We start from the raw sequence: 12952 nt of genomic DNA, 5'->3' as shown, positions 1-12952 counted from the left end.
CTTAAAAAACTGGAAATAGAACTGCCATATGACCCAGCAATCCCACTGCTGGGCATACACACCAAGGAAACCAGAATTGAAAGAGACACGTGTACCCCAAATGTTCATCGCAGCACTGTTTATAATAGCCAGGACATGGAAGCAACCTAGATGCCCATCAGCAGATGAATGGATAAGAAAGCTGTGGTACATACACACAATGGAATATTACTCAGCCATTAAAAAGAATACATTTGAATCAGTTCTAATGAGGTGGATGAAACTGGAGCCTATTATACAGAGTGAAGTAAGCCAGAAAGAAAAACACCAATACAGTATACTAATGCATATATATGGAATTTAGAAAGATGTTAACGATAGCCCTGTATGCGAGACAGTAAAAGAGACACAGATGTATAGAACAGTCTTTTGGACTCTGTGGGAGAGGGCGAGGGTGGGATGATGTGGGAGAATGGCATTGAAACATGTATAATATCATATGTGAAACTAATCACCAGTCTAGGTTTGATGCATGATACAGAATGCTCGAGGCTGGTGCACTGGGATGACCCAGAAGGATGGTGTGGGGAGGGAGGTGAGAGGGGGGTTCAGGATGGGGAACACGTGTACACCCATGACAGATTCATGCTGATGTATGGCAAAATCAATACAATATTTTAAAGTAATTAGCCTCCAATTAAAATAAATAAATTTATTTTTTTTTTTAAAAGGAATGCCTCTAAAAATGATTCAGAGTCATTGAGAAGAGGTCAAGTTATGTTTAGCTCATACCAAACATAATTCCTTGCTGAAATCTCTGTTTTGTTTCTCTTATAGGTCTTTTTCATTGAGTCCATTTGTAATGACCCTGACGTCATTGCAGAAAACATCAGGGTAAGGAGCACCAGTCACCTTTTCTTTCCTTCTTATTTTGTCTCAGATTTGGATCATGCTTAGAAATATCTCTGTAGTTAAAGGAGGTATTTTTCCATGAGCTTCTCCTCCCACTTCCTATAGGAAGTATTCCTTCACCATCCTCACAATGATTCTGTGAATTTCTTCTTAGTGTTGGAGAGGGGAAACTAAGGTTCCAAGGAGAGAAGTAAGTTGCCAAGAGTTCATACAGCTGGGAAGAGACAAAACTGGGGCTGAACCTCAGGTCTATCTGTCTTGAAAGCTCTTTTTTCTGCCCCACAATTTGTATCAAATTTATCACTGCTCTTAGATTCGTTATGTGGTCTAGATTTAGAACATTCACCACATTTTATTGTTTCTTATTTCATCAAATTACTGTATCTTGGGGATAGAGAAGACCTTAAAGATCACCTCCCTCAATGTTTAATCAGAAACTTGAAACCTTAGCTAAATGTTTGTCTAGATTTTCTTTTTCTTTTTTTTTAATTTTATTTTATTTTTAAACTTTACAATATTGTATTAGTTTTGCCAAATATCGAAATGAATCCGCCACAGGTATACATGTGTTCCCTATCCTGAACCCTCCTTCCTCCTCCCTTCCCATACCATCCCTCTGGGTCCTCCCAGTGCACCAGCCCCAAGCATCCAGTGTCGTGCATCAAACCTGGACTGGCGACTCGTTTCATACATGATATTTATACATGTTTCAATGTCATTCTCCCAAATCTTCCCACCCTCTCCCTCTCCCACAGAGTCCAAAAGACTGTTCTATACATCAGTGTCTCTTTTGCTGTCTCGTATACAGGGTTATTGTTACCATCTTTCTAAATTCCATATATATGCGTTAGTATACTGTATTGGTGTTTTTCTTTCTGGCTTACTTCACTCTGTATAATAGGCTCCAGTTTCATCCACCTCATTAGAACTGATTCAAATGTATTCTTTTTAATGGCTGAGTAATATTCCATTGTGTGTATGTACCACAGCTTTCTTATCCATTCATCTGCTGATGGGCATCTAGGTTGCTTCCATGTCCTGGCTATTATAAACAGTGCTGCGATGAACAGTGGGGTACACGTGTCTCTTTCCCTTCTGGTTTCCTCAGTGTGTATGCCCAGCAGTGGGATTGCTGGATCATAAGGCAGTTCTATTTCCAGTTTTTTAAGGAATCTCCACACTGTTCTCCATAGTGGCTGTAATAGTTTGCATTCCCCCCAACAGTGTAAGAGGGTTCCCTTTTCTCCACACCCTCTCCAGCATTTATTATTTGTAGACTTTTGGATTGCAGCCATTCTGACTGGTGTGAAATGGTACCTCATAGTGGTTTTGATTTGCATTTCTCTGATAATGAGTGATGTTGAGCATCTTTTCATGTGTTTGTTAGCCATCTGTATGTCTTCTTTGGAGAAATGTCTATTTAGTTCTTTGGCCCATTTTTTGATTGGGTCATTTATTTTTCTAGGGTTGAGTTGTATAGCAGTTGCTTGTATATTTTTGAGATTAGTTGTTTCTCAGTTGCTTCATTTGCTATTATTTTCTCCCATTCTGAAGGCTGCCTTTTCACCTTGCTTATAGTTCCCTTTGTTGTGCAGAAGCTTTTAAGTTTAACTAGGTCCCATTTGTTTATTTTTGCTTTTATTTCCTATATTCTGGGAGGTGGGTCATAGAGGATCCTATTGTGATGTATGTCGGAGAGGGTTTTGCCTATGTTCTCCTCTAGGAGTTTTATAGTTTCTGGTCTTACATTTAGATCTCTTATCCATTTTGAGTTTATTTTTGTGTATGGTGTTAGAAAGTGTTCTAGTTTCATTCTTTTACAAGTGGTTGACCAGTTTTCCCAGCACCACTTGTAAAAGAGATTGTCTTTAATCCATTGTATATTCTTGCCTCCTTTGTCAAAGATAAGGTGTCCATATGTGCGTGGATTTATCTCTGGGCTTTCTATTTTTTTCCATTGATCTATATTTCTATCTTTGTGCCAGTACCATACTGTCTTGATGACTGTGGCCTTGTAGTAGAGCCTGAAGTCAGGTAGGTTGATTCCTCCAGTTCCGTTCTTCTTTCTCAAGATAGCTTTTGCTATTCGAGTCTTTTTGTATTTCCATACAAATTGTGAAATTACTTGTTCTAGATCTGTGAAGAATACCGTTGGTAGCTTGATAGGGATTGCATTGAATCTATAAATTGCTTTGGGTAGTATACTCATTTTCACTATATTGATTCTTCCAATCCATGAACAAGGTATATTTCTCCATCTATTAGTGTCCTCTTTGATTTCTTTCACCAGTGTTTTATAGTTTTATATATATAGGTATTTAGTTTCTTTAGGTAGATATATTCCTAAGTATTTTATTCTTTCCGTTGCAATGGTGAATGGAATTGTTTCCTTAATTTCTCTTTCTGTTTTCTCATTATTAGTGTATAGGAATGCAAGGGATTTCTGTGTGTTGATTTTATATCCTGCAACTTTACTATAATCATTGATTAGCTCTAGTAATTTTCTGGTGGAGTCTTTAGGGTTTTCTATGTAGAGGATCATGTCATCTGCAAATAGTGAGAGTTTTACTTCTTCTTTTCCAATTTGGATTCTTTTTATTTCTTTTTCTGCTCTGATTGCTGTGGCCAGAACTTCCAAAACTATGTTGAATAGTAATGGTGAAAGTGGGCACCCTTGTCTTGTTCCTGACTTTAGAGGAAATGCTTTCAATTTTTCACCATTGAGGATAATGTTTGCTGTGGGTTTGTCATATATAGCTTTTATTATGTTGAGGTATGTTCCTTCTACTCCTGCTTTCTGGAGAGTTTTTATCATGAATGGATGTTGAATTTTGTCAAAGGCTTTCTCTGCATCTATTGAGATAATCATATGGTTTTTATTTTTCAATTTGTTAATGTGGTGTAATACATTTATTGATTTGCAGATATTGAAGAATCCTTGCATCCCTGGGATAAAGCCCACTTGGTCATGGTGTATGATCTTTTTAATGTGTTGTTGGACTCTGATTGCTAGAATTTTGTTAAGGATTTTTGCATCTATGTTCATCAGTGATATTGGCCTTAGTTTTCTTTTTTTGTGGGATCTTTGTCAGGTTTTGGTATTAGGGTGATGGTGGTCTTATAGAACGAGTTTGGAAGTTTGCCTTCCTCTGCAATTTTCTGGAAGAGTTTGAGTAGGATAGGTGTTAGCTCTTCTCTAAATTTTTGGTGGAGTTCAGCTGTGAAGCCGTCTGGACCTGGGCTTTTGTTTGCTGGAAGATTTTTGATTACAGTTTCAATTTCCATGCTTGTGATGGGGCTGTTAAGATTTTCTATTTCTTCCTGGTCCAGTTTTGGAAAGTTGTACTTTTCTAAGAATTTGTCCATTTCTTCCACGTTGTCCATTTTATTGGCATATAATTGTTGATAGTAGTCTCTTATGATCCTTTGTGTTTCTGTGTTGTCTGTTGTGATCTCTGCACTTTCATTTCTAATTTTATTGATTTGATTTTTCTCCCTTTGTTTCTTGGTGAGTCTGGCTAATGGTTTGTCAATTTAATTTATCCTTTCAAAGAACCAGCTTTTGGCTTTGTTGATTTTTGCTATGGTCTCTTTTGTTTCTTTTGCATTTATTTCTGCCCTAATTTTTAAGAGTTCTTTCCTTCTACTAACCCTGGGGTTCTTCATTTCTTCCTTTTCTAGTTGCTTTACGTGTAGGGTTAGGTTATTTATTTGACTTTTTTCTTGTTTCTTGAGGTATGCCTGTATTGCTATGAACTTTCCCCTCAGGACTGCTTTTACAGTGTCCCACAGGTTTTGGGTTGTTTTGTTTTCATTTTCATTCATTTCTATGCAAATTTTTATTTCTTTTTTGATTTCTTCTGTGATTTGTTGGTTATTCAGCAGCGTGTTGTTCAGCCTCCATATGTTGGAATTCTTAATAGTTTTTCTCCTGTAATTGAGATCTAGTTTTACTGCATTGTGGTCAGAAAAGATGCTTGCAAGGATTTCAATTTTTTTCAATTTACCAAGGCTAGATTTATGGCCCAGGATGTGATCTATCCTGGAGAAAGTTCCATGTGCGCTTGAGAAAAAGGTGAAATTCATTGTTTTGGGATGAAATGTCCTGTAGATATCAATTAGGTCTAACTGGTCTATTGTATCGTTTAATGTTTGTGTTTCCTTGTTAATTTTCTGTTTAGTTGATCTATCCATAGGTGTGAGTGGGGTATTAAAGTCTCCCACTATTATTGTGTTATTGTTAATTTCTCCTTTCATACTTGTTAGAATTTGTCTTACATATTGCGGTGCTCCCGTGTTGGGTACATATATATTTATAATTGTTATAACCTCTTCTTGGATTGATCCTTTGATCATTATGTAGTGACCATCTTTGTCTCTTTTCACAGCCTTTGTTTTAAAGTCTATTTTATCTGATATGAATATTGCTACTCCTGTTTTCTTTTGGTCCCTATTTGCATGGAAAATCTTTTTCAAGCCCTTCACTTTCAGTCTGTATGTGTCCCCTGTTTTGAGGTGGGTCTCTTGTAGACAACATATTTAGGGTTCTTGTTTTTGTATCCATTCAGCCAGTCATTGTCTTTTGGTTGGGGCATTCAACCCATTTACGTTTAAGGTAATACTGGTAAGTATGATCCCGTTGCCATTTACTTTATTGTTTTGGGTTCAAATTTATACACCGTTTTTGTGTTTCCTGTCTAGAGAATATCCTTTAGTATTTGTTGGAGAGCTGGTTTGGTGGTGCTGAATTCTCTCGGCTTTTGCTTGTCTGAAAAGCTTTTGATTTCTCCTTCATATTTGAATGAAATCCTTGCTGAGTACAATAATCTGGGCTGTAGGTTATTTTCTTTCATCATTTTAAGTATGTCTTGCCATTCCCTCCTGGCTTGAAGAGTTTCTATTAAAAGATCAGCTGTTATCCTTATGGGAATTCCCTTGTGTGTTATTTGTTGTTTTTCCCTTGCTGCTTTTAATATTTGTTCTTTGTGTTTGATCTTTGTTAATTTGATTAATATGTGTCTTGGGGTGTTTCGCCTTGGGTTTATCCTGTTTGGAACTCTCTGGGTTTCTTGGACTTGGGTAATTATTTCCTTCCCCATTTTAGGGAAGTTTTCAACTATTATCTCCTCAAGTATTTTCTCATGGTCTTTCTTTTTGTCTTCTTCTTCTGGGACCCCTATGATTCGAATGTTGTAGCGTTTAATATTGTTCTGGAGGTCTCTGAGATTGTCTTCATTTCTTTTAATTCGTTTTTCTTTTATCCTCTCTGATTAATTTATTTCTACCATTCTATCTTCTAATTCACTAATCCTATCTTCTGCCTCTGTTATTCTACTATTTGTTACCTCCAGAGTGTTTTTAATTTCATTTATTGCATTATTCATTATATATTGACTCTTTTTTATTTCTTCTAGGTTCTTGTTAAACCTTTCTTGCGTCTTCTCAGTCCTTGTCTCCAAGCTATTTGTCTGTGATTCCATTTTGATTTCAAGATTTTGGATCAATTTCACTGTCATTATTCGGAATTCTTTATCAGGTAGATTCCCTATCTCTTCCTCTTTTGTTTGGTTTGGTGGGCATTTATCCAGTTCCTTTATCTTCTGGGTATTCCTCTGTCTCTTCATCTTATTTAAATTGCTGAGTTTGGAGTGTCCTCTCTGTATTCTGGCAGTTTGTGGAGTTCTCTTTATTGTGGCGTTTTCTCGCTGTGTGTGGGTTTGTACAGGTGGCTTGTCAAGGTTTCTTGGTTAGGGAAGCTTGTGACAGTGTTCTGGTGGGTGGAGCTGTATTTCTTTTCTCTGGAGTGCAATGAAGTGTCCAGTAATGAGTTATGATATGTCTATGGTTTGGGGGTGACTTTGGGTAGCCTGTATCTTGGACCTCAGGGCTGTGTTCCTTTGTTGCTGGAGAATTTGCTTGGTATGTCTTGCCCTGGAACTTGTTGGCCCTTGTGTGGTGCTTGGTTTCAGTGTAGGTATGGACGCGTTTGATGAGCTCCTGTCAATTAATGTTCTTGGAGTCAGGAGTTCCCTGGAGTCAGGGTTTGGACTTAAGCCTCCTGCTTCCAGTTATTGGTCTTATTTTTCCAGTAGTTTCAAAACTTCTCCTTCTATACAGCACCATTGATAAAACATCTACATTAAAGATGAAAAGTTTCTCTACCATGAGGGTCACCCAGAGAGGTTCCCAGCGTTACATGGAGAAGAGAAGAGTGAGGAGGAAGTTAGAGGTGACCCAAATGAGATGAGGTGGAATCAGTAGAGGAGAATGGGATAGCCAGTAATCACTTCCTTATGTGCACTCCACAACTGGACCACTCAGAGATGTTCACGGGGTTATACAGAGAAGAGAAGAAGGAGGAAGGAGACAGAGGTGGCCAGGAGGATAAAAGGGGGGAATGAAAAGGAGGGAGACAGATCCAGCCAGTAATCAGTTCCCTAAGTGTTCTCCACCGTCTGGAACACACAGAAATTCACAGAGTAGGGTAGAGTGGAGAGGGGTTAGGGAGGAGACACGGGCGACCTGGTGGAGAAAAAGGAGAGTTCAAAGGGAGAGAGAGCAATCAAGCCAGTAATCTCACTCCCTAGTGAAAAATGGGTACTGAAGATTGGGTTCTTAAAGGTACAAAATTAGTAACAAATACATAAAAGCAAAAATTAAAAATCTAGAGTAGAGTTTGGAATTTTAAAAAATATGATGTTAAAGAAAAGAAGAAGGAAAGAAAGAGAAAAAACGAACAAACAAAAACAAACAAGGTCGTGAAAATTATAAAGGAAATATAGGTACAAAATTGATAACTAATACCAAAAAGCAAAAGTTAAAAATCTAGAGTAGAGTTTGGAAACTCAAAAATACAATGTTAAAAAAAAAACAAGAAGAAAAAGAAAGAGAGAAAAAAAACAAACAAACAAAAACAAAGTCGCAAAAGTTATAAAGAAAATACAGGTACAAAATTGATAACAAATACCAAAAAGCATAAATTAAAAGTCTAAAGTAGAGTTTGGAATTTCAGATATACAATGTTATATAAAAGAAGAAGACAAAAAAACAGAGAAAAAAAAAAAGTCACAGAAATTTAAAAAAAAAAAAAAAAAACTATAGGTACAAAATTGATAACAAATACCAAAAAGCTAAAATTAAAAATCTAGAGTAGAGTTTGGAATTTCAAAAATACAATGTTAAAGAAAAGAAGAAAAACAAAAACAAACAAACAAAAAACAAGGTCAAAAAATTATAAAAAAAAAAATATATATATATGAAGTTTGCTTTTTTTTAAAAAAAAGGTCTTTTTTTTTTGCAAAGTAATAGGTTATAAAAGTGAAAATTAAAGGAATAATACAGGACTTAAAAATTTTTTTTAATTAAAAGAAAAAAAAAGAAAGAAAGAATGATCGTAAAAATAGTAAAAATATATCTAAGACTTTCTCTGGCTTTGCTGTGAGTATTGTGGGTTCAGTTCATTTTCGGCTAGTTCCTTGGTCCGACTTATATTTCTCAAGATCTATAGGCCCCTTCCTATGTAGTTGGTACTAACCACAGGGTTTTAATCTATTGCCTGTAGCTTCCAAGGCGGTTCTCTCTGTTATAGCTTCTTCTGTTTGCTAGTCTCTTCAGTGTCTGGTTTCCGCCCTGACACAAAGGGGACGATGGAGGACACTTTTTTTTTTTTTTTTAGGCTTACTTGTTCAGTCGTGCTGTGGGGTGGGGGGAAGGGAGGGATGCTGCAAACAAATAACACTGGCGTGTGCTCGCAGTGCCTCAGCCACACTGGGTCTGCCCCCACTCACGGTGCGTGTAGCCTCCCTGCCCACACTGCTCAGGTTCTAGGTTGCTCCACCGGGAACCATCCGTGGCCGGCCCTGGGCTGCCTGCACCTTCCAGATCCAAGCCACTCAGGTTCAGGCACTCGGGTAGTCCTCAGAGGTGCAGACTCGGTTGGGCCTGCGTTTTGTGCCCTTCCCAGGTCCAAGCAGCTCAGGTGATGAGGTGTTTGGCGAGTGCGATTGCTGCGACTTATCGCCTTCCCGCAGCTCGGTTACCTAGGTGTACAACCGGCGCACCTTCTCAGGCAGATGTTGACCGTCCAGACCCCCAAGAAATTTTAGTTAGCAAAGAAGCCTGCTTACAGTTTTATAGATAATGTCTCTCTGGGGCTGCGATTGCCCCCTTCTGGCTCTGGCTGCCTGTCACCGGAGGGAGATGGTCTGCAGCCGGCTATCTCTGTTCAGTCCTTTGTTCCTTGTGCGGGCCTGGCAGTGTCTTAGGTTAGGGCTGGCTTTTCGCATGGTAGATATCCCACAGTCTGGTTTGCTAGCCCAAATTATTTCGCTCAGATAGCACTCAGGGTATTCAGGCCAGATCTTTACTCTAAGTGATGCAGCCCGCGCCGCACCTCCCTGCCCAGCCCCCACTTGCTAGTGGCGTGTGCTGGCGTCTGTGCTGCTTCTCCACTGGGGGAGTTACTGTAGGGCTCGCAATCTGTGGGTTTTAATTGTTCATTTATTTTTCCTCCCTCTTATGTTGCCCTCTATGCTTCCAAGGCTTGGCACAGATTTGGCAGTGAGAAGGTTTCCTGGTGTTTGGAAACTTTTCTCTTTTTAAGACTCCCTTCCTGGGACGGAACTCCATCCCTCCCTCTTTTGTCTCTTTTTTTGTCTTTTATATTTTTTCATACCTCCTTTCGAAGACTCGGGTTGCTTTTCTGGGTGTCTGATGTCCTCTGCCAGTATTCAGAAGTTGTTTTGTGGAATTTACTCGGCGTTTAAATGTTCTTTTGATGAATTTGTGGGGAAGAAACTCCCCGTCCTACTCCTCCTCCATCTTAGCTCCTCCCTAGATTTTTTTTTGTACCTCCAATTATGAGGCTCACTGCCTTCATTAAATGCAGTCCAATCAAGCTGAAATCTGACTCCCTGTAATCTTCACTTATTGGTCCTATTTTTGCCTCTTGAGGCATAGAATATGTCCAAATCCTCTCTTTCCTTTTCATCCATCCACCTGTCCATCCGTTTGTTGATTAAACATAAATTGAATCCATATACCTGGACTGAACAATTTGGAGTATCAGAGACTGAAATAGATAAAGGAGAGTCCAGCCTTGAACTCACAGTCTAGTGAGGGACACTGACAACGTAAGAGATATAACTCTGTGAGATCAGTGCTGAGATAAATGAACAAAGGAGGCTGTGGAAGGCTGTTGAGGAACTAACCTTGCATAAGAAAGCTTCTTAATGAAGATAACAGCTGACCTGCATCTTGAAGAATGAATATAGACATTTGGCGGGTAAAGAATGGAAAATAAGGGAATGGCATATACTAAGTATGGTGTCTTGGGGGAACTAGAAATAGCTTAGATTGGCTAAAGCAAAGTGTGTGAAGGACTAGAAGAGCAATGGGAGATGATGATGAAGAAATCATTCTGGGCACAATCATAACAAGCCATGTGTCACCTGCTAAAATATTTCATACATGCATGCTAAATTGCTTTAGTCATGTTCAATTTTTTGCAACCTCATTGACTATAGCTCACCAGTCTCTTGTTTCTATGGGGATTCTCCAGGCAAGAATACTGGGGTGGGTTGCCATGTCCTTCTCCAGGGTATCTTCCTGATCCAGGGATCCAACCTGCACCTCTTATGTTTTTACCACTAGCGCCACCTGCAAACCCAAAATATTTCATACTTTATCCTAAAAGATATGAGGAAATAGTGAAGGGTTTCAAGTAGAGGAATTCCATCTTCAGGGGTGCACATTAGAACTATCCTTCTTGCTACTAGTAAGGGAAAGTAAACTGTAAACAGAGTAACTTGTCACAAAGCTAGAGTGAGCATCCAAGGAAGAGAGATTGGAGGTCATTTGGGAAGATATTTAGAAGATATAGTGAAGGTATATACCTTATATATAGTGAGGTATATATCTTCTAAGAGGTACCTTCTAAGAGGTGGGGGTGATAGAAAGAGACACATCTAGGATGACTCTCAGATTCATTTAAGGCTCAGAAGTGAAAGGCAAATTATAAAAGGAAAGATATATCCATTTGTATGCAGAGTTCCAAAGAAGAGCAAGGAGAGATAAGAAAGACTTCCTCAGTGATCAATGCAAAGAAAAAGAGGAAAACAACAGAATGGGAAAGACTAGAGATCTCGTCAAGAAAATTAGAGATACCAAGGGAACATTTCATGCAAAGATGGGCTTGATAAAGGACAGAAATGGTATGGACCTAACAGAAGCAGAATATATTTAGAAGAGGTGGCAAAAATACACAGAAGAAATATACAAAAAAGATCTTTCTGACCCAGATAACCACGATGGTGTGACCACTCACCTAGAGCCAGACATCCTGGAATGTGAAGTCAAGTGGGCCTTAGAAAGCATCACTATGAACAAAGCTAGTGGAGTTGATGGAATCAGGAAAGGAGTAGGTCAAGGTTGTATATTGTCACCCTGCTTATTTAACTTCTATGCAGAGTACATCATGAGAAATGCTGAGCTGGATGAAGCACAAGCTGGAATCAAGACTGCTGAGAGAAATGTCAATAACCCCAGATATACAGATGACACCGCACTTGTGGCAGAAAGCAAAGAAGAACTAAAGAGTCTCTTGATGAAAATGAAAGAGGAAACTTGGGTTAAAACTCAACATTCAGAAAACTAAGATCATGGTATCCACTCCCATCACTTCATGGCAAATAGATGGGGAAACAATGGAAACAGTGACAGACTTTATTTTCTTGGGCTCCAAAATCACTGCAGATGGTGACTGCAGCCATGACATTAAAAGACACTTGCTCCTTGGAAGAAAAACTTTGCCCAACTTAGAGAGCATATTAAAAAGTAGAGACATTACTTTGCCGACAAAGGTCCATCTAGTCAAAGCTATGGCTTTTGCAGTAGTCATGTGTGGATGTGAGAGTGGACTATAAAGAATGCTGAGCACCAAAGAATTTATGCTTTTGAACTGTGGTGTTGGAGAAGACTCTTAAGAATCCCTTGGACAGCAAGGATATTCAACCAGTCCATCCTAGAGGAAATCAGTCTTGAAAATTCATTGGAAAGACTGATGCTGAAGCTGAAACTCCAATACTTATGCAAAGAACTGAGTCATTTGAAAAGACCCTGATGCTGGAAAAGATTGAAGGCAGGAGGAGAAGGGAATGACAGAGGATGAGATGGCTGGATGGCATCACCGACTCAATGGACATGAGTTTGAATAAACTCTGGAAGTTGGTGATGGACAAGGAGGTCTGGCGTGCTGCAGTCCATGGGGTCGCAAAGAGTCAGACACAACTGAGTGACTGAACTGAACTGAACTGACTTCAGTAGATGATAATGCCATTCACTGAGATGTAGAATATGGGTAAAGAAGTTAGATCCTAAGAGATTAGAAGATACCAGCCCTTCAGAAATCTAAAGCCAACATATGTTAAGTTATCCCAGTAAACACTTGATACATGTAAACCATTATGAACCCTGGTCAAGATCTCCTGTTCCTCTTCTTCACCCATTTCTCACACCACAATTTCCAGTCCACTTATAAATCATTATCTTAAACTGTGTATTCTAGAACTGAATATAATGTAATAGACCTTGTTTGAGCACACAGAGGTAAGGAATGAGGGGTTATACTGTTCAGATTCTCTTCAATTGTCTGATTTTGTAAACTTGAGCAAGGACCCTCTCTAAGTCTCAATCTCCTCATCTTTATGTTGAGGGATATTGAATTCAGTGAACTCTAAGAGCTCTTCCTAAGGGCACTGTCAGAATCTCTGTCTCCCATGGTTCTTTCTCCCTTCTTCCAGCAAGTGAAACTTGGCAGTCCTGATTATATAGACTGTGATCGTGAAAAGGTTCTGGAAGATTTTCTAAAGAGAATAGAGTGCTATGAGGTCAACTACCAACCCTTGGATGATGAACTGGATAGGTAAGAACCCAGCACCACAAAGTATATGTCTGGATTCTTAGCCTGGTTTTGATGTCTTATAGGACCTGAAGAAATGCATTTCCTCTCTGGGCCTCAAGTTTATTTGTAATATTAGGGAGCTACACTTGATCTGTCTTCAAG

At 38.9% G+C, this 12952-nt stretch overlaps 1 protein-coding gene across 6 annotated transcripts in view; it reads left to right on the top strand.

The window, feature by feature from the left end:
• The window catches only part of PFKFB1 (6-phosphofructo-2-kinase/fructose-2,6-biphosphatase 1), a 100834-nt gene that overhangs the window by 63155 nt on the left and 24727 nt on the right, over window positions 1–12952 (top strand). For all 6 annotated transcript variants that reach the window (XM_005228210.5, XM_015461707.3, XM_024987771.2 and 3 more), the window contains 2 exon segments: window positions 817–873; window positions 12690–12811. In XM_005228210.5, coding sequence (XP_005228267.1) covers window positions 817–873; window positions 12690–12811 — 179 coding nt within the window.

The sequence above is a fragment of the Bos taurus genome, chromosome X (assembly GCF_002263795.3).
Source record: "Bos taurus isolate L1 Dominette 01449 registration number 42190680 breed Hereford chromosome X, ARS-UCD2.0, whole genome shotgun sequence".
In the NCBI taxonomy this organism is placed as follows: domain Eukaryota; kingdom Metazoa; phylum Chordata; class Mammalia; order Artiodactyla; family Bovidae; genus Bos; species Bos taurus.
Note: the sequence above shows the minus strand (reverse complement) of the source record. Positions and strands in the feature narration are given on the sequence as shown.